Source organism: Mustela nigripes, chromosome X (assembly GCF_022355385.1).
Source record: "Mustela nigripes isolate SB6536 chromosome X, MUSNIG.SB6536, whole genome shotgun sequence".
Taxonomy (NCBI): domain Eukaryota; kingdom Metazoa; phylum Chordata; class Mammalia; order Carnivora; family Mustelidae; genus Mustela; species Mustela nigripes.
Genome location: NC_081575.1, coordinates 39,730,401 through 39,751,157, shown reverse-complemented (window position 1 = coordinate 39,751,157; position 20,757 = coordinate 39,730,401). Strand labels below are relative to the sequence as shown.

Genomic DNA, 20,757 nt, shown 5'->3' with positions numbered 1-20,757 from the left:
GTAAAGCCAGCGGCGCAGGAGAATGCCCGCCTGGCCCGGGATATGGTTCCTGCGCCCGCCTCCCTCGTGCCTTCCTCTCAGGGCGAGGGCCCGGGCCCTTCCTATTTTTCTCCTTTCAGGTGCCAGCCGCAGCCCAGGCTGGAGTTTGCACCAAAACACAGGGCCCTTATTCTAAGTCAAGTGTTCCTTCCCTCCAGCTACTTCCCCTGCTGAGAATTCCCTGCTAGACCTCACTTAGCTCGGACAGTGTCCTCTCTGGACTGGACTTCTTCAGCCTTGGCCCCAGGGGCTGCATCAGCGGGAGTGTCCCAAGCCCACATCAGTAGCCCGCCTGTCGGGCCGGGCGATCGCACAGGTCCGGGCGACCTGCGGCTGGGGCTGGCCACGCGGGGAGCAGGTGGTGCCTGGAGCTGGGAACACGGTCTTCCCTGGGAAGCCAGCGGCCCGCCTTCTCCAGAGCCTGCTCCTAGGGTGGTCGGTGGGAGACAAAGCTGGCCCACAGCAGGAACAGGAGAGGAGGGGCCCAAGCGTTCTGCGGGCCAGAAAGATGTGCGGAGGCTATTAGCTCAACCTGAGCACTTTCTAACAATCAGGGCTGAGACGCCTCCCAGCCTGGGCGGTGACCACCCTGCACTGGGGATGCTTCACAAGACATTCCTGTTTCAGCCGGGAGCGCTCAGGTCCTTCAGCGACTTACAACTTTTGTTGTTGTTGTTAAACAGATAAAACAGATAATCATGCCCCAACCCCTGCCACTCCCACCCTCAATCAAACCTGGCCCGCAGGGTCTCTGGACACAAAGTCCTTAGAATAGCACCACAGCCCCTAGGCTGGAAGCTCCGCCCCCAGGGTGGCCTGGGGGGGGGGGGGGGGGGGGGGGGTTAGGAGGCACCCAGGGCGTCCTAACTTCCACCACCCGAGAGGCGCCTTCTAGGTCAGGGGAGCCCAGCTTGAAAACCCTGTGGTGAGGAAAAGCAAGCCAGATCAGGACCCAAACCCTACAGCTTTGAAGGACACCGTAAGATTTTTATTTGTGACCTTGTTTAGACGTGTTAACTTCTATTTGGTCAGGCGGTGGCACAATCTACCTCCCCTCTTTCTTTTGGTCCTCTGAACTCTCTCCTCCTCCCCTTCCCTCCTTCAAATTCACCATCTACCTGGCCTCTCCTCCCTTCCCCTCAACTCTCTCTTCCCTTTCTCCCTTCTCCCCCTGGGGCAGCCCCTAAGGCGCCAAGGAAGACCACAGGGCTCTAAATAGTGCAGCATTATTTCCTGCAGGAGTTCCAAGATCCCTTCCAACCTTAGGAATCTATGATTGATTAACTGAGTGGCAAGACATGATTGTTGAAAGTACTGAGCTAAGAAGGACGAGGGCCAGTTGCGTGGGAGCAGAGCGTGTGGTGGCGTGGATACGGGTGCTAGGGCAGTGAGCAGGTGTCTGGACAGGTGCTGGTGCTGGGGGGTGTTCCTCCTCTACTCACTGTCCCTATTGCAGCCCTCCTGGCGGGCAATGGACGTGCTGATGGGGCACAGCTGCTAGAGGATGTTGGTGATGACCTGCCATCTAGGGAGCCCTGTGCTCTCATGCCGGGCCCCACAGGGAGCTCTCTGGTTAGTGTCGCCCACCCTTGCTTACAGACTCTCCAGACAGAGTCTCCATATGGGAGGGGTGAGCGACTCTAAAGGAATCTGTATACAAAGCAATGTTCCAAACACCAACACTCACCTAGCAGATGGGTTGCTGGTAGCTCATCTGTGCATCAGTGGGGAGAGAGTAGCTGTATACAGTGACTATCAAATTCTCAAAGGGCCCTGCAGCAGGGGGTCTAGTGAAAGTGGGGGGATTTACCAAGAAAGCAGGTTTCTAAGGCAAGGGGTCAGTTCAGTCTCGTCTCTCTTCTTAGGCTCTCTTTGAGATCTGGATGTGAACACCCAAGACCTAAAAATACTCCTAATTCAACTGAGAATTTCCACAAAGACACATATAGAGAACACAAGAAATGCATTGTGGGTTGAGTACCTGAGTTTGGGGGCTCAAGGGGACCCCAGAGACATTTAGCGGAGAGGCTCATTAGCAACCACGCTTTGACCACACCCTCCAAATCCTAGTTCTCCTTAGGAGCTCATCCCGAGCCCATCATCCTTTGAGTTTTGAAAATCAACCCCAATCTTGTATTCAGTCTGGACCCCCTCTTGAGCTCATGATTCTTTACACATTTACCACTCTCTCCTTCCCTTTTCTCATTCATGTGAACTCCTTCTCCCTGACCCCAGCATTCTAACCTTTAGGAGTCCAGGGACTTATCCGAAGTGTCTGTGCATCCCATCCACACACATCAGGATTTTCTAGGTGTTATTCCTGAATATCTCAGTTGGGAGACGCTCTAGAGACCAGCTTGGCTCTCCCCCTCCCCCACTTTCGTTCCCAGGGAAAGCAGCCCACAGAAGGGCAGGGAGATACTTACTCAAGCTCAAGCATCAGATTAGTGGCAAAGTCGGGACTGGAACCCAGATCTTCTGGATCGAAGTCTGACCCACTTTCCACCACCTCGAGCTGTAGCTCCTCCAGGAACTGTGCCTCGTCCACGAGTTCAGGGTCCTCCCCAAGCTGGGGCTCCTCCAGGAGCTGGGGCTCCTCTAGCCTTTCTCCCTTCATCTCAGCGGAAAGCCTCAATTGCCTGGCTGGGGTTGGTTCCTCTTCTCTCTCCCCCTCCCTCCCTTTCCTTCCCTATCTCTCTCTATTGCTGTCTCTGTAGCTGCAGGGCTAGGGGCAGGAGCAACTGGAAACTCTCCCTCAGGCTCAAGAGAAAAGTGCTCTCTGAGCCTCAGGGCCAGCCGGGCTGGCTGGACTGTGGAGGCAGGGGGAAGTTCCTGGCCCTGAGTGCCTTGGGGGCTCCAAGGCTCTGAGGGAAGGCTGGAGCTCCTGCGGCGAGCGCTGCCCTCCGGATCTTCTGCAGGGGCCGGGCCAGCTTCCTAAACTAACTCCCAGACTGAAGGGGAGGGCCGGAACCTCCGAGAGGGGGGGAGCCCAGACGGCGGCTCTGCCAGCCAGCCCCTGTGGTTGGAACTTTCTAAAAGACCAATGTTTCAGCAACTGATTTCTTTTCCAAGCCGAACAGCAGGCCTTTCTGTCCCCCTTGTATGACTGTGGCTGTGGCATGCAGCCCCAGCCTGAGCAGAAGCAGGATTCCAGGGCTGGGCCTCCATAACACCCAAACCACTGGTCAATTCTGTTAAATAAAATCAAATAAAAAACCACCGGTTTTGGCATCAGGTGGACCCAAAGCTGGTCTCCTGGCATGAAGATATTGTGTACCTACTGGGATGGGATGTGCACAGGCGTCTAGAGACGAGAAGTCGGAAGACCATTGGGTCAGAGAATCAGGAGACATGGTTTCTCTGTTCAGCTGGTCACTAATTGGCTGTTTATTTGGGGGCAAGTACACAGCCTCTCCTGGGCCTCAGTTTCCTCACCTGTAATGGGAGGGGATCGGACCTATGGGCTGTGAAATCCCTGCTCCTTCTGAGCCTCTGGGTCTCTGTCTAAGATGTGTGGTAAAGCAGAAGGTGCTGGCCCCCAACCCTGGGAAGAGGGAGGCTCGGGGTGTCGAAGAGGCAGGTCCCTAGCTTCACTGCCTTCTGAAATCCTTCTTCATTTGCTCGCAATGACTGTAGAGTGCCTTCATGCTTCTGTAGGCTTTGATCTCTGGTACAAATTTCAAACCTCCCGGCAGCTTGCCCTACCCACCCGCACCCTCCCCTCCCTCCCAAGGACAAAAGCCAAAAGCCTTTTCAGTCATTTATACCTGAGTGTGAATGAAGAAGGTTCAGAGAACAAGCCTTGACTGGGAGACAGCCAGTCAGACTGGGTTGCTGGTGTTAGCCAGCTCTGGGCAAGAGGGGGTGTGGGACTGATGGAGCAAGGGGAGGGGTCCATGAGGGGACTGGTGAGAGGGGAAGGCAAGGCAAGGCAGACAAGGTGTTCTGGTTCTATATAAGACTTGCCTAAAGTAATGAAGGCTGGCTTCCCTTTACTGAAAGCTTCCTGGGAGCATCCTCTCATTTAACCTTTCCAGTCACACTCGCCCCATTCTTTAGATGAGAAAACTGAGGTCCAGGGAAGTCACTTGTAAAAGTCAGAGTCTGTCAATGGTAGCTTATCAGATGGGAAGCCCCTGTGCTTCATGAGCACACAGGGGCTAATGTCTTTCTCTGCTTCTTGCTCCCGGAAACTCTACGCCCCCCCCCCCCCCCACCCATCCCAAACACCTCGCAGCAGAATACTAGAATAGACTAGCGAAGTCTCCCACATTTGAATAGGAGAGTAAGGACACAACATTTTGACCTGGTATTTCCGGGGGCCAATTTCAAGTACCATTTTCAGTGCATCAGTTCTTTATTCTCTTCACTGACCTTCATCCTGTTCATCTGGCAAGTGAGCTCTTCAAAGCCTTCCCGATCCTGATTTTCAGCTGATAGACTATTATGGCTCTTAGTGAATCACTCTACCCAAATCAAGGCTGCTTGATCTCGGCAGTGAGAAAGTGTCTTTGGGGGTTTGCTTCTACACGAGGGCCTCAGGGAGCTGGAGGAACTCCACAATCCGTATATCTTAGGGCATCTTAGTCAGTGGGGCTATTCTGCCTTTCATTGCTACTGACTTGGGGTAAGAATGGCTCACGGAGGGGTACATGCAGTGCCCACGTTTTTAACAAGGTGACTTCTTTTTGCAGATCTCCTAATCCTAGGGGGGATCCCCCTTAGCTTGTGTTCTCATGGCTTGCTGCACCTTTCCTTTGTTACAATCAATTGTAATGGTACAGTAATTTATGTAATTATTATTTAATATCTGACTCTGCCACTAGAATGTAAGTTTCCTGCTGCAGGGATCCTGCTGGTTTGTTGGTTGCTGCTGTATCCCTTGTGTCTAATCTTCCCTGGGTGTGTGGAAGGAGGAATCCTCTTCTACCACAAGTCGCTGGGGTGGGCAGTCTTCCTCCGATGCCCCTAACACAGGAGTGCTTCCCCAAACTGTTAGCCTGTGGAAGATGGGTGTCCCACTGAGGCTAATTTGAGAAGCCTGCAGGACGTGGGAAGGTACCCTAACAGCTCTTGAGGTCACCCCCCCTTCCAGGCCCCGAAGAGTACATGCTAGCTCTAATGACTGACCTTCAGTGGAAATTTCACAGACATTTTTGTTATGAAAGTATTTTCATGAAAACACTTCCATACTCCGCACACTCACTTCATTCTGACTCAGGAGCGCACCTGTTTCTGGCTCCTTTGTCTGTCCCCTCCTGTCCCTGGTCCTTATAACCAGCCCTCTTACACCTTCACCCAGTTCTTTATTTCTACGGTCACCACCTTCCCCATGTTTGCACCATATTAGAACATGCCATGGTACGTTCCTTTAGCTTCTCTGAAAGCTTGTTGTCAGGAAGTTCTTCCTATTATCTAATCTCAGTTCTTCATGCTACAGTAGAGGCCTGTTTCCTCTTGTTCTGTTCCTGATGTGGTTTGGAAGCAGCTAGTCACCATCTCTGAGTTGTGACTTTTGTTACGTTTGAAGATCAACCTCTCTTCTCTCTCTTCATCACCCTCCACTCCACCCTTAAACTCCTCTTAGATCAATCATCTTCGTTCCTTTAGCCTGGCCCCACAACCCCCTGAAGCCCCAGGTTTATCTCCTGCTGGCTAAGTTAGTCTCACGGGCCTTATCTGGACCCTTCACAGTTAGAATCCCTTGGATCAGGCCGAGCTCTCAGCTGTCACCTGCCTTGCCATTATGGTGGGGACCCACTGCTCTCAAATGAAAGCTCTGTGGAGCCCCTCGATTAACTTCTTTGCCCCTTTCCGAGGTGTAACCTCCTTTTGCTTCTACATTCAGGTTGTTTTTCAGCCTGGATGAATATCTGACATTTGCAGCCCAGAAAATTTACACCTCCGGCTCCAGAAAGGAGTTCAGCCTGAAGCTCTATGTCCCTGCCTCTGTACAATGAGAAGCATTCATAACTCAGAAGGAGGCCCACAAAGAGAAAGGAAAACCCAGACGACCCTCCCCTTTCTTTTTTCTTTACAGTAAATAATTGACAAAACCAAATTTTCCTCCCCACAGGCTATACCCACTTTATCACCGGTCCCCAGGACCAGCCCTTACACATTTCCATACTGTCATGGACTATTTTTAGCAAAGGATGACATTAAGTACTAGTCGCCCCGTGGGCTTCAAACTCATCTCTTCCTCTTGTCAGAATGCTGTTAGTCCTCCTCTTTTGGACCTGACAGCCACTCACAGCCTAGAGACATTTCCAAGGGTGTGACGAGCTACCTAATGGTACAACTCCAGAGGCTCCTTAGCAAGTGCTCCACCTCAAAATGTCTCCTTTGGCCTGGGTCTGCTGATTAGAATGAGACCAGGGCTGATGATTTCAGTATTAGAGATGCATTTCTTTAGCTCAAGTATCACTTCCTCAAGTCACCTTGTCTGATTCTTCGTTAAACTCTTTGGTGGCATCTTATTCCTTCTCCCTCCTGGCACTTAGTCAGTTTGTAATTATACATTCATTAGTCTGACTGACTGGTTAATGCCTGTCTATCTATCCCACTCTGCTGATTGTTCCATGATGGCTGGGACCATGGCTCTTGTGATTTTTCCCATTCTATTCCCAGTGCCTAACACTGAGCCTGGCATAGGGAAGGTGTGCAAGAAATAGTTTTTTTTTTTTTTACTGAATCTGTTCATGAGTGTAAATGTGAATTCTCCAGAGCACTGGTGGGAAAGGGTATGAGTGTGAGTGCCCAGCACACTGGCTGGGGAGAGGGTCCCAGAAAGCAAGGGTGGAGTACGGCTATGGTCAGGTGACTTCCTTCCCCAGGTGACTTGAGGCTGGCTCTTTTTGCTACCCCAGCTCCTTCTCCTATCAGCTGGAGGCTTCCCTCCTTTCTGCCTCTTACTCCAGGGCCTCCACTAGTAGGGCACATGGGAAAGAAGGATTTGCGCAAGGTGCAGACAAAACTAAAATGGCCTCCTGCAGGCTGCCAGCAACTTTTATCCAAAAACAATTGGGCGAATTGTGTATATATTCTTTGGCAGCACCTTGACTTGTCCCTGGTCCTGTGACCCTCCACAAGGGGCCTGGTGGAGATCAAGGCCAGGGGTGCTGAGATACAAAGCCACCCACCCCCCAAGGCTCCTCTGGTTCCCACCCTCAACTGCCTGCCCAAGCTCAAACCCCCTGGTTCCCATGAGCTTTCTTCAGGCAGAAAAGAGAGGTGCCTTCCTGCTCTCAGGCCCCAAAGGCCTTCATCTATCTTGGCTAGCCCAGGTCTCCAAGGAGAGGGTACTAGGGGCCAGCTTGCCCAGAGTCTAAGAGGAGCAATGAGAGGAGGGCCAGAAGCTCTTCTCTAGTTCCTGAAGCTTGGTGACTCCAGGTTTCAGTCCAGGAAGAATAGAAAGTGTTCTTGGCTGCTGTCCCCACTCTAGGCCAGCCCCTTCCTACCCATGATCCCTTCTCAACTGGCAAGGATCCCCTCCCCTGTCCCAACCAGAGAGCCCTGCAGCTGCTTCCCACCATGCCAAAGCCAACCCATTCTTACAGCCCTGCTGGAAGCCACAGCCATGGAGAGACTCTCCCTTCCTAGTTTGCTTTGGCACCGCCCAAGCTCCAGACCTGAGGACCCAGAGAGCAGCAAGCCCCAGGCCTCTCCCGCAAGTAGCAGGAGTCCCTACTGGGCCTACAGTTGCCTTACTGGAACTGCTTTGTTCTCTGATGGCCTTCGTGACAGCTTCTCCACCCCTCCAGCTACACTCTTAGTTCCCCAGACCCCATCCTGGCCTCTGCCACCTTGCCTGTCTTCTTCAGTGCTAATCAGGGTAGACACTCAATAAATCCACAGTGGGGGCTCGATCAGCAGTGGGCCCTTAGTCAGTAAATGATGGTTTGGATGACTGAAGTGCTTGGTCACTCCGTCCAAGGCCGAGTGAGGGGCTGCCATCATTCATTTCTCTGTGCACCTGGTCAGGCAGAGTATGTTGCCTTCAGACAGAGCAGGGCTTTCTCTTAGTCTTCCTTCCTTTCTCCTCCTCCTCTTCCTTCTTCTTCTTCTTCTTTTTATAGCAATGGACTCTGAACTGGAGGGAAGGGAGTTAGGGAGAAGCGAGGGGCTCAAAGCCCACGAGGGGGGTCTCAAGAAAGGGAAATTCTGCACCTCCACCTCAGACTCCCCGATATTGACTGGATTCTGGCTGAGATCTGGGGGACTTCCAGGGCCCAGCTCTCCTGAGCCCTGAAATGATGGTCTTGAGCCTGTCTGAGGATTCCTGAGTCTGAGCTTTAGATATGACCATGTCTGCTGGTAATTTCCATACCACTTTTCTTTTTACTTTATTTCCCCGTTTCTTCCTCTTTTTCTCTAACCAGAAAGCAGTGTCCCCAACTACCCTCAGCCTGTGAGCCATTTACCCACTGGCAGCCCACTGGGATGGGCTCAGGCAAAGACAAGGGAAGAGAAGAGGAACTCTTGGTTTAGTCACAAACTCGGAGGCAAGGGAATAGTAGATTGGTTGGCCTGTTCTGTGTTGTAGGTAGTCAGATGAACTTTAATTAGAGAACTATGTCAGAGAGTCCAGTGAGCCTGACTTTGCTGGGGCTCAGCTGCACCAAGCCAGATAGTGTAATTTTCTGAATAAGCCAGGAGGAAAGCTAAGAGTTATTGTTCTGGCCAGCCTGGGGACTTCACGGAGAATGGACTGGGAATTGGCCTTCCTTTAAAAGGCTCCTCTAGCCTGTAGTAAACCTTTCTGCCTGGGGTCCCACGCAGTCTCTGAACCAACATGCAGATACAAAAGGAAGAGGGGCTTCCAAGACCTGTCCTGGGGTCCCTCCAGAAGCGCCAGGTTGTCTTTTTAGCAGTGTAGGATCGGGTGATAGAAGAAGTTGCCCTCCCTGTCCCCCCCCCCCCAACAGCCCTCACCAAATGCCCCAAATCACATTAAGCAGAAGCTTGAGGCCTCAGTAACCTGGCTTGGTTACATAAGGCACCATGCTCGATAATGAGTCAGGGCCCTCAGGCTGGCCTAGGCCCAGCCTAGTCTGGAAGTGAGGCTAAGCAAGGTAAGGGAGGGCAGGAGGGGGGGCTGGTGGGTAAGCCAGGAAGGAGCCCCTGGAACCACTTCCCTTCTTCTCACTCCCTTCTTCCTCAGGGATAGCAGGCGTAGCCAACCGATGGCCTAGACAGCTCTGACGGGAATCCCGGCCAGACCCCTAGGCTGTGAGCAGCTGCCCTCCGTCTTGCCTGAAGAGAAGACAAGAGGAAGTGGGTCGAATACCCAAGGCTATTTTGTGAGTAAATTCTTCCTTCGAGGAAGGATGGGAAGGTCCCTGTGGGGCTCTGTCCATAGGCAGGGCCCTGATTTCAGGCTGGGCCTATTTGAGGAAAATGGCTCCCAGGAGAGGAAGGCTGACAGTGTGCCTGGGGCATCACTGACCAAACCTCCTTCCAGCTCTTGTTTCTCCTCAGGCTAGTGTCTGTGCCACAGGAAGCTTCCCATTTGGTCTGCTGGCTGGGATCTCACCCCACTTATACTGTCTCCAAATGGGCAACAGCCACTTTGGGTCAGGGATCACCTGCTAGAAGGTACAAGTGAATTTGCCTTGCTCACTGCTAAGATTCCCTCCTGCCTTGATTAGCATTTGGGAAAGCTTGCTTTCTACTCTCCCAGACCCCTGTCTTATTCCCAGTCCAATTCCTTCACCCAGCTGAATGTCAGCATGGTAGACAGTGGCCGCCCTGAGCCCCTGCCACGACTCCTCATGAAACCTGCTTTGAGGCTGGGATCTAGTCTTCTGGACCTCATGTGGCTTCCATTAGCCCACAGGGCTCTATGGAAGGCCTGCCCTGCCAAAGCTGCGGTCTTACAGCAAAGCCCTCACCCTTGTCCCATTATTGCAGGCATTGGAGCAGCACAGTATGTCCTGGGTCATTATTGCTGTCTTCATCTAAAAGGGAAATTTCATCTTTTTGACCCCTGTGGTCTTGGAATGCCTTCCCTTGAGTGCACAGAGCACACAGAGTGCTCCACAAAATGGGCCCAAGCTTAAGTCCCGCTCAGCACATTGGCTTCTCCGGGGCTCGAGAGGCGATTGCATGACACCAACCAATTTATTATGTAAACCCAGCCAGCCATGGCAGATTATGGCTTTGTAGTTATCTTGAGGGATGCCTTACATAAGAGGAGAAAGTTCAGGTAGGAGCAGCATCGCAATGAGCAAACACAGCGCAACGGCCACCACCAGGTGCAGACAGACAGGGTTGGCCTCGCTCCCCTCCAGCGGCCCACAGGGTGGGGGCAAGTGCTGTGCTGGGCTCCATCACTCAGAGGACAGGAGACCCTGGCAGCCTTGGCCAGACGCATCTGTCTCCGTTTACCCAGACTCCCTGGCCTTCAGGACCTGTCCTGGAAAGGAGCCAACCCTCTACCTGGAATTGACAGCTTGTTAGTTTATCTGGAAGTGCAAACACGAGCAGGAGTATTAACCTTCTCTTAAGGCAGGGAGGGAAAATAAGGTCACCCTGGAAAGAATTCTTTGCTGAGGTGTGGGCTCCCATGGGTCCATTCCTGGCAAATTGGAGCAGTGGGTGAAATTCATGCTCTGTTCTTACCATTTTTTAAAAAAATATATCTTATTTATTTATCAGAGAGAGAGAGAGAGCGCACACAAGCAAAAGGGACTGGGCAGAGAGAGAGGGAGAAGCAGACTCCCTACCAAGCAGGGAGCCCGTGGCGGGGCTCGAGCCCAGGACCCTGAGATCATGACCTGAGCTGAAGGCAGATGCTTAATGACTGAGCCCCTCAGGCGCACCCCCCCCCACCATTTTTCATTAAGAACACAAACCCTCCAGCTATATCTCTCCAGTCCCCATGATGCAGTGGGCTTCCATGGCCACCAGCCTTGCCTCTCTACCTCTCCTCCAAACTTGGGTTTCCCATGTGTCACTCCCACAGAATCCTATTCCGAGTGAGTGGCCTGTTTGGCAGGAGGTCAGATAAATAAACCCACACAAAGTAGTCAATGACAAATAATGATGTCACATGTGGCTGAAAGGTATGGTAGCTCCTGGGCACTCATGAAAGGAGCACCCTAAAACCTTTGCCAGCCTCTGCTTCATGAGCCCATGAGCTTCAAAAGCCCATCATCTCCCCTATAAAACTTCCATTTCCATCACTTCATTAAACTTTTTAGCTTTCTTTTCATTGGAATCACCAGCCCTAGCAGCTGACCCAGGGAGAGGATATTCTGCCCAAAGATCCAGGGGCTCAAAAAGATGCCTGTACGCTAGCGTGCACGGCAGCATCTTCCATCATGGCCAGCTGGTGGAGGGTGACCCTTGTGTCAGTGGACTGATGAGTGGCTCGACAAAACGTGTTGATCCACACAACAGCATACTATCCAGTCATTAAGAAAGAACGAAGTACTGTCGCATGCCACAGCATGAGTGAACCTTGAAAACCTAATGCTCAGTCAAAGAGGCCAGACCCAAAGGACACGTAATGTAGGGTTCCACTTACATAAAATCCCTAGAGCTGGCAAATTCAGAGAGACAGGAAGTAGAAGAGAGGCGACCAGGGGCTGAGGGGGAGGGGAGGACGAGGAGTGTTTAACAGGTGCAGAGTTTCTGTTGGGGCAATGACAGACGGTGGTGATGGTTGTACAGGCTGGCAAAGATCCCCGATACCGCTGAATTGGCTACTTCAAAGTGGTTAGAATGGCAAACTTTATGTTATATATATTTTACAGCTAATGTGTACATATTACTTATATACTTCATATATATACATAAAACATATTTATCATATATATATGATGTATGTATATCATATACATACACCGGCAAAAGCCTCTTTGCACATGGAATTCACATCCAAGCCTCAAGAGAAAGACAACTTCTTACATGTTGAGATTCTCATGAAGCATCCACCTCATGACTGTTAAGTTTGTAGATGCATTTGTGTTGTTAGGAGGGAATGTGCCTTAATCCAAGAGTGTCTATTCTTTGTCAGACCACTAGGTACTCCAAATAGTTATTTTAAATTACCTTGGGTGAGGGAAGGACTTTCGAAGTTTGATACCAAAAGCGAAAAAAATCACAAAGGCAAAGAATGACAGGCTTGGGCACACAGAAACCCAAAACCTCACTACAGAAAAAAAAAAAAAAAAACCCTCCATCCTCAAATTCAACTAGCAAATTAGTTGACAAAGCGTTGCAATCTCGAATTCGGGGTTTCTCACGGTGTGGTCTGCATACCACTGGTGCCATGGAAGAGGGATTTTAGATGGTGCACAGATGTCAAGGTGGATCTTAGAGTGTGAATTCAGACACCACAGCAGGCAGGTAAGAGAGTTGTTTTGTGCTTCAAATCATGCCATGTAAGTGGCTATGCCCTCAGAGGTCAAATTCAGGAATATACACATATAAAACCATTAGTTCAGGGGTGCCTGGGTGGCTCAGTGAGTTAAAGCCTCTGCCTTCGGCTCAGGTCATGATCCCAGGGTCCTGGGATCGAGCCCCGCATCGGGCTCTCTACTCTGCAGGGAGCCTGATTCCTCTCCTCTCTCTCTCTGCTTGCTTCTCTGCCTACTTGTGATTTCTCTCTCTCTGTGTCAAATAAATAAAATCTTTAAAAAACAAAAACAAAAACATTAGTTCGAAGATTCACTTAACAGAAGCCCAAATAATTTGTATGTGAATTTTTCTTGGAAACCTGATCTCTGAACCTCTATCTTTCCCCTTGCTGCTATGTACCAACTCAATAGGGAAAGTTAAAGGAATTAGCACAGGCAAAGCAATTTGACTTTATGTTATTATTTTTTTAAAAAAGATTTTATTTATTTACTTGACAGAGAGAGAGACAGCGAGAGAGGGAACACAAGCAGGGGGAGTGGGAGAAGGAGAAGCAGGGTTGGCACTGAGCAGGGAGCTCAGTGCGGGGCTGGATCCTCGGACCCTGGGATCATGACCTGAACTGAAGGCAGACACTTACGACTAAGCCACCCAGGTGCCCTATTTTCTTTCTTTCTTTCTTTCTTTTTTTCAAGATTTTATTTATTAATTTAAGAGAGAGATACAGAGAACACAAGCAGGGGGAGAGACTGCGAGAAGCAGATTCTCCACTGAGCTGGGAGCCCAATGTGGGGCTCCATGCCAGAACCTGGAGATCATGACCTGAGCCAAAGACAGACACTTAACCATCTGAGCCAACCAGGTGACGACCCTGCTACTGTTATTTTCTGAGCATCTAAGTATGGGAACCCGTTGTTGCCAGCCAAAAACTTAAAGATGGACAACAAGGGCTTTTAGAGCTGGAAGCAAATTCCGATTCCGAGTGTCTCAGGCCACACTGGGCAGGTGGGCTTGGGGGACACAGGCAGAACAGAGCTGACTGAGATGCTTTGGATAAAATCTAAGAAATAAATTTGAGGTTACAACATCAGTGACAATAATAGACTATGGCAAAGGCTCTTGTTCCAGCTCACTACACCTTACTGATCAGAGAATTAAGGTCCCTCAAATGTCAACTTTGCAAGTTTTTTTCATAGGCTACTTTTATTTTATTTTAATTTTTTTAAAGATGTATTTATTTATGGGAGGGGAGAGCACGGGCACAGGGAGGGGTGGAGGGAGACAGAGAAAGAATCTCAATCTCTCTGAGATTGAGAGAATCTGATTCTGAGAGAATCTCAGGCTCTATATGCCCAGCTCAGACCCCAACATGGAGCTCCATCTCAGGACCCTGAGATCAGTTGGACTCTTAACCGACTGAGCTGCTTGGGTGCCCCATATTTTATTTTATTTTTTAATAATTTTTTAAAGTAGGCTCCGGGCCCAAAGTGGGGCTTAAACTCACGACCCTGAGATCAAGAGTCGCATGTTCTACCAGCTGAGCCAGCCAGGTGCTACATTTAAATTGGAAATGTTAGCTGTTCGCCCGGTATATTCTATCTGCCTCCTAAGTTTTCCAGTTTTAGAAGCATATTCAAATGATAAGGCAGAGTCCCTGAATAGAAGGGTGACCAATCATCCCAGTTTCCCTGGGACTGTCCTGGTTTGAACATTGGAAGTCTTGTTTCCCCAGACTGGAGGGTTGGTCACCCTACCTAGTAAGGACATTTTAACCACTTGATTAGTTTTCTGGGCTAATATTTACCTCAGCTTAACAACTCTTTCTTCACAGACAATTCTTTAGTGTCTGATTGATCTTAGGCGGAGTTTTGGCTTTGCTCTTTGTTGGGAGGTATCAGGCAAGTTTCTAAATTTTCCCAAGCCTCAGTTTCCTTCATTATAAAATAAAGAAGGGTGACAACAGTACCCCTTCCTTTGGGTTGGTATCAGTGAGATTATGCAGACAGGAGGCTTAGTACATATTTTAAACACTCAGTAAATGTTAACTATTAATCTATAATTGTTGTTAGTTACCTAATACAAGATCAAAGGGATGGTATTTATTTATTTATTTTAAAGATTTTATTTATTATTTGAGAGAGAGAGAGAGAAAGAGCGAGAGCGAGCATGTGCTTATGTGCTTGCACACGAGTGGGGGAGGAGGAGCAGAAGGAAAGGGAGAAGCAGGCTCCCCGCTGAGCAGGGAACCCTGAGGACATGGGGCTATATCCCAGGACCCTGAGATCATGACCTGAGCCCTAAGGGATGGTATTTAAAACACATCTTCCCCTGGGGCACCTGGGTGGCTCAGTCAGTTACACTTCTGCCATCAGTTCAGGTCATGATCTCAGGGTCCTGGGATCCAGCCCCGTTTGGGCTCCCTGCTCAGTGGGGAGTCGGCTTCTCTCTCTGCCCCTCCTCCCTGTTTGTGCTCTCTCTCTCTCTCAATCTCAAATAAATACAATCTTTTAAAAAACAAAACACATCTTCCTCTCACCCGATATTTTAGAGGCATCCTTATATATGAACAAGTTGCATGTCCATAGGGACTTCTACTAGGCTAGGAATAAATGTATGTGGTTCAAACAACAGAGATCACACTTAAATATTAATAAGGATTTTCCAAGACTAGTTTAAAGTTGTAAAATCTTTACAGAGGACCACACCAATAATTAATCAGTCATCTGGTTACAAAAAAAAAAAAAAAAAAAAAAAAAACAAAACAGTTACTGAGTACCGGCTGTCTAACAAGTAGCTGAGGGAGAACCAAGTGAGTGTAAAACACAGTCCTGCCCTCAGATTGCTTACACTCTTGTGTTCCAAGGATTCCAAGAACTAAGCTAGGAGCCAGGGGCAGGTCAAAGTAGACAAACCAGATAGAAATGAAGAATGTGCCCCGCCCTGCCCTTCCTCCCTGGAATACAGGAGCCCTGGCAGCAGGTGAGTGGGCTGCAGGAGGAGAGGCGGATGAGTCGCTTTTCTAGAAGAGACAGCCTTCAAAGTCAACAAATTAAAGGAAAAGTATACCCAGACAGGAATTTGAAATATCAAATCATTAAATGGAACCGAAGTAAAAGGGATGGCTGAGTTTTGAAGACAGATGCCCAGGGAATAAATGAAGTAAGAAAGAGGAGATTTTCACTTTGGAGAAGGCTGCCCAGCTCAGAGACCAGAGAAGTCCCATGACCAGCAATAATGGTCTCCTACTTTGCTAAGGAGGATGTCATTCTGGGCAAAGCCTAAACCACATTCAGAATGTCTAATCTCTAAGGTCCCAGAAAGGTCAAGGAAACTGAGACAATGCTTCATCCTTCTAGAACTCTACGGCTGTTACCACAGGACTCGGTCATTCCCCTGCCTCACGGAAGCCTGAGGGCTTACTGGTTTGCTGCTCAACTGTTTGGGACACCGAATTGCTCTGATTGCTAGAGGCACAGGACTCAGGTACACCTTTTTAACCATTCGCCCTCCTCCCTTGACCAATGCCCTCAGCGCCCCCACCCCCAACCCATAGTATTTCCAGGCTTTGCCAAGAAACAAGTGTCAACAGGCAGGTGTCCATGGGAGTAGGTGTCGAAGGAGGTTTTTCCATTCAAGAAACCCAGACAACCAGAAAGCATCTCTAGGTGTGGCACAAACCAACACTGATCTTAGGCTCTTAGCCTCAGACCTCACTCACCTAGGTCCTACCCTCCTAGGTCCTGAACCTAGAAACCAGAGCCGAGGAAGTGTCCCCTCTTACACTTTAGCAAGGCCATTTAGGGCAGTTTCTCTCCCCCCAAAAAGAGTACAAATGCTGTAGACGCTCTTTCCTGGTGTTTCTGCCACTCCTCACCACCACTCTCCTGTGGTGTGGAGCAGGATTATTAGGAGCCTGTTAGGGCTTTAGCTGGGCAGGGGCTGCGGGTTGTCTGTGGTGTGAATACACTTGTAGTAATCTTTCACAAGAAACGAAGATTCCCTAGAAACCTGTTCCGTATGCGGCCTGGTTTCTTTGAGACAATTGCTGCTTCGTGTGAAACAATAAACGAGAAAGGGCTTTGATGGCCTGTAAAATGCCTGAGAAATACAACTTGTTATGATAGTGCCAAAGAAATCGGCAGCCCTGCTTGTGGGGCTGCAGAGGCAAACCTGGTCTTAGTACCAAGTGAGGGCAGTTCCTGCCAATGGGATCACTTTGAAAATGTCCCATGTGGGCTTCACAAAGCCACCCAATGATTCAATAGTCTGTGGGTGCTGAAAATTTCCTATTACCTTGGCTCAACACACCACCTCCCCCCTCCAGACCTGGAATCTCAGAACTAGGAGTCTGTTTGTTTGTTTGTTTTTAAAGATTTTATCTATTCATTTGACAGACAGAGATCACAAGTAGGCAGAGAGGCAGGCAGAGAGAGAGAGGGAGAGAGAGAGAAAGAAAGGGAAGCAGGCTCCCTGCTGAGCAGAGAGCCGGTAGGGCTGGATCCCAGGACCCTGAGATCATGACCTGAGCCCAAGGCAGAGGCTTTAACCCACTGAGCCACCCAAGCGCCCCTCAGAACATGAGTCTTAAGAGACCAGAAAGATCAGGGAACTTGCTCAGGTTCACACGTGGAGGTAGAACCACAACTTGTACCACAACCCTGGTCTCCCACAGCGGGGTTCTCCTCTTACATAACCTTTGTTGTTGAGAGAGAATAAGATCCACCCCTATACATGCGTGCGTACACACACACACACACACACACACACACACAAGCACAGATGCGCACACGCGCACCCAGTGTCCTGTCTGGATGGTTCTAAGACCCCAAACCCAGGGCTGGGTTTCCTGCCTCCCCTGTCTCAAAACTGCCTCAGTTGCCTCTCTGCTACCAAGACTGGCTCTTACCAGAATGTCTTGGACTGGAGGACAGCGGCAACCTTGAGTCTTCCCATTGTGTTTTTCCCCTCTCCCTCCCTTCCTTGTCCTTCAGCAGGATATCTAGAAAGTCTGACCTGCACTCCAACACAGGCCTGCGGAGACGGGGGGTTCATCCACCCACCCACCCATCACAGGATGCTCTCTCAGGGGCTGCTTTTAGCCGCCACTGGAAATTGAAGGCCGTGATCCACGGAGTCTCAAAAAATACCATCCAGAGTCTCAAAAAATTCTCACACATGTCTAATTTTTCTTATTCTTCACCCTCCCCCCATGCCAGCAGCAGCTTAATTTGTCCTGACATTTTGCTTGCCCTCGATGTCAGTCAGGGCCACTCTGTAATTTAAAAGCTCTTGCAATTGCAACCCGAGTTTGCATATTTAGAAATGGGCTTCTGAGAAAGGTGGAACTCGGATCCCAGGAGCATCCCGTGGCAGAATCCCCAAAACGGAAGCAGAAACGTGCGCATTTCAGGAGGGGGTGCCGCTGGCTACCCCCAAACCGAGCTAGGGCTCTGCCCACCTCCTGGACTCCAGCATTTCCCTAGGCAAGTCTCAAATTCCCTTCAAAATAAGGCTCCCACCTGCCGGGCCTCCCCTCTGCCCTGCTGGCCTCAGAGGAGCATAAGGGTCCGAGTCAGGTCTCGGACACCGGGAGCCCCGCCTCCCCAGTGCTCCCTCAACCCCACCGCGTGAACAACTCGGTCACCCTTTCCGTCAGAGGTGAGGGTCCGGTAAAGGCCGGCGCCAGCCTGGACCGCGTGCCCACCCGTCTGCCCAGGCACCCACCTGTGGAAGAAGAGCAGGATGGAGAGCATGGTCTGGTCGATGTTGCGGTTGCAGATGCCCTCGTTGATCAGGTAGCAGGGGTCCCGCAGCACGGGCTCTAGCGAATCCTGCCGCATTATGCTGTTGAGCTTGTCGGTGTTGAGGTTCTCGAAGATTAGCTTCTCCTGCAGCTGCCGAAAGTTGCTCACGGTAGGGCTGCCCGGATTGTTGTTTTCTCCGCTGCTGTCGCGCTGGAGCCCGCTACGGTGGGCCAGGTCCAGGCAGCAGTTGCAGCAGTCGAGACCGACAGGTGAACGGCAGTCGGTCTTGGGCTGGGCCATCTTCTCAGGCTCGGGGGCCGTTTGGCCCTCGAGGTCAGGGTCGGCTGGCAGGTGCGCGCCCGCCGGGCTAGCTTGAGGGGACTCCAGGGTGTCTGGAAAACACAAGCTGCGAGAGGAGTTGGAAATTAGCGCCTAAAGCCAGCCACCCTCGGCTCGGCCCCCTCCTGGCTGTGCTGCCCTGGGTGCGAATAGAAACAGCTGGACAAACAGCTCTGAGCGGATCCTTCGGACTCACTTCCTCCTCTTCCTCCTCCCCCTCCTCTAGAGGCTGGGGCTGCCCGCCCCCCAGGTGCCACACGCGGCTCTAGCGCAGTCCTAAGTTTCCCAAGTGTGAGCGGGGCTCGGCGGACCTGTGGCAGCAGGAAGGGCGGGCAGCAGGGCAGAGGGAGAGCCAGGGCGCGCCCTCGTTCCCTCCCTCCTTTGCTCCCTCCCTCCCCGGCTCGCTGGCTCTCCCGCTCTCGGGCTCCCCTGGGTTGTGCCGGCTGTGCGGTGGCAGGAGCGGAGAGCGAGTGAGCGAGGGAGCCAGTGAGCGAGTGAGCGAGCTGCACGCCCAGGAGTCAGCACGGGGCTGTGACAGCATGTAAATTACCCCAGGGGGGCCGGCGGTGAGCGCTCCTCGCCGCTTCCTTGGCGGCCGCCTGGGTCCTGCCCCCCAAGCTCCCGCCCCCCTCCCCCCCCCCCCCCCCCCCCCCCCCCCGCCCCCGCGCCCACACGGCCGCTCGCACCCTGGCCCGCGCTCTCGGGAACCCGGCTCGGCTCTCCCCGCGTCCGCGCGCCTGGCGCTGCCGCCGCTCGGGCTCTCTGGCCGCTCAAGGCGCATCCACCGTCAGAAATCTACTCGCGGTCAGCCGCGCACGCCGCGCCAACCCGGTCTCGAGCTCCGCGGGAGGGCAGATGTTCGGCGTCCCGCCGAGGACGGGTCCCCCTGCAGGAGAGACGCCGCCCGCGCGAGCCCGTCTCGTCGCTGCCTTAACCCTCCGCCCCGCCACCAGCCTATTTGGGGGGTCTGCAGAGAGAGAACGGCTGCCCCCGCGGGGAGTCTGAGAGCGCCCGGCACGCTCTCGCGGTGCCCAGGGGAATGCCTTAAACGAAACTCACGGAAGCACGCTCAAACTCGCCTCGGTTTCTGGCCCCTTCTCCTGATCTTCCCCTCTTTCCCCCACGAGCACTCTCTTCTCTTCCCTGAACCCCTTCTGAGGCCATCAGTGCCCGGGCTTCAGGGAATGCCAGCTCCCCGGGTGGCTTCCCGCTGCCTTGCCCCTTCTCCCTTCCTGGGCTCGCGTCTCCGTTTGCCCTTCCGTCTCTCGGCACTTCTTCCCCACTCTTTCCCCTTTCTTTCATTTTCTTTCTTCCCCGTATTTCTTTCTTTACCCGTTTCCGCTCCTCTTCCTTTTCTTTCTTGCCCCCCTTCCTTATTTCTTTTTTTTTTTTCCCCTCCTCGGCATTTCCTCATTCTCCCCTCTTCTCCCCCATTCCCCATCTTCCCCTATTCCCCGTCTTCCCCATTACCATCTTCTTCCCTACTCCCCGGCTTCTCCCCCATTCCCCGTCTTCTTCCCCACCCCCCTTCCCCATTCTCCGTCTTTTTCTTTCTGTCCCCTTCATTTCCCCCATTCGATTTCCCCCCGCGTGTCCCTCGCGTCAGCAACCCACGCTTTCTCCTCGGGTCTGCCCCTTTCTCCTCACTTAACTTATTTTCCCCTACTTTTCCAAGCTTGCTGCCCCGCCTTTTCTGATCCCCGTCTGCCACCTTAGTTGATCTCTGTCCTCACCCTTTCGAGAGCTGTGGTGAGGAAATGCTCATAGGCACGGGGGTGGCGTGAAACTGCGAGCCGAGGAGTTCTTGGCTCCGAGCAGAGGGTGCTTCTGGGGCTGAGGAAAGGTGAAAGGTCAAATCCGTGGAGAGCGAGGCAGGCTGATTCCTTGGGTCACATACCCCTTGGGCTTTTTAAGATGTGGGGAAGGGCTGGGTGGGCAGGACAGGCTTTCAGGGTGGCTCAGGGCTTGGGGAATTGGACTACCCCGAAATGTGGAGGATTCAATAATTATTGGCTCCTGAAAAAAAAATTCCAGATATTCATGATGTTCAGTCTGCACATAAAACTCAGATGGATTTCAGTTTCAGTCAGCGCTCCCCACCCCCCGCCGACTCGCCCCCCCCCCCCATAAGCTCGTGGCCCTAGCAATAGGGTAGCGTATACTGCCATCTTGTGTTTCAGACCTGGAACATTCCCTGCCTCGGTCACAGAGTTCAAACTCCCGGGAGACCACAGAGGTGCCGCCTAGTGGAATCCTCACTGCATTGGTTCCC

The 20,757-nt window shown here is 51.7% G+C and overlaps 1 protein-coding gene across 4 annotated transcripts in view; it reads right to left on the bottom strand.

Moving 5' to 3' along the window:
• The window catches only part of TSC22D3 (TSC22 domain family member 3), a 62,513-nt gene extending 42,932 nt beyond the window's left edge, over positions 1-19,581 (bottom strand). Inside the window, exons 1-2 of one of the 4 annotated variants that reach the window (XM_059386069.1) lie at positions 19,565-19,581; positions 18,127-18,552 (exon numbers count right to left, since the gene is read on the bottom strand). In XM_059386069.1, coding sequence (XP_059242052.1) covers positions 18,127-18,446 — 320 coding nt within the window. In that variant the 5' untranslated portion in view covers positions 18,447-18,552; positions 19,565-19,581. Of the gene's footprint in view, positions 1-2,465; positions 2,687-18,126; positions 18,553-18,796; positions 18,918-19,171; positions 19,407-19,564 lie in introns of those variants that run through there. The other 3 variants (XM_059386064.1, XM_059386063.1, XM_059386065.1) reach the window with 3 other exon arrangements.
• Positions 19,582-20,757: the final 1,176 nt, after the last annotated feature.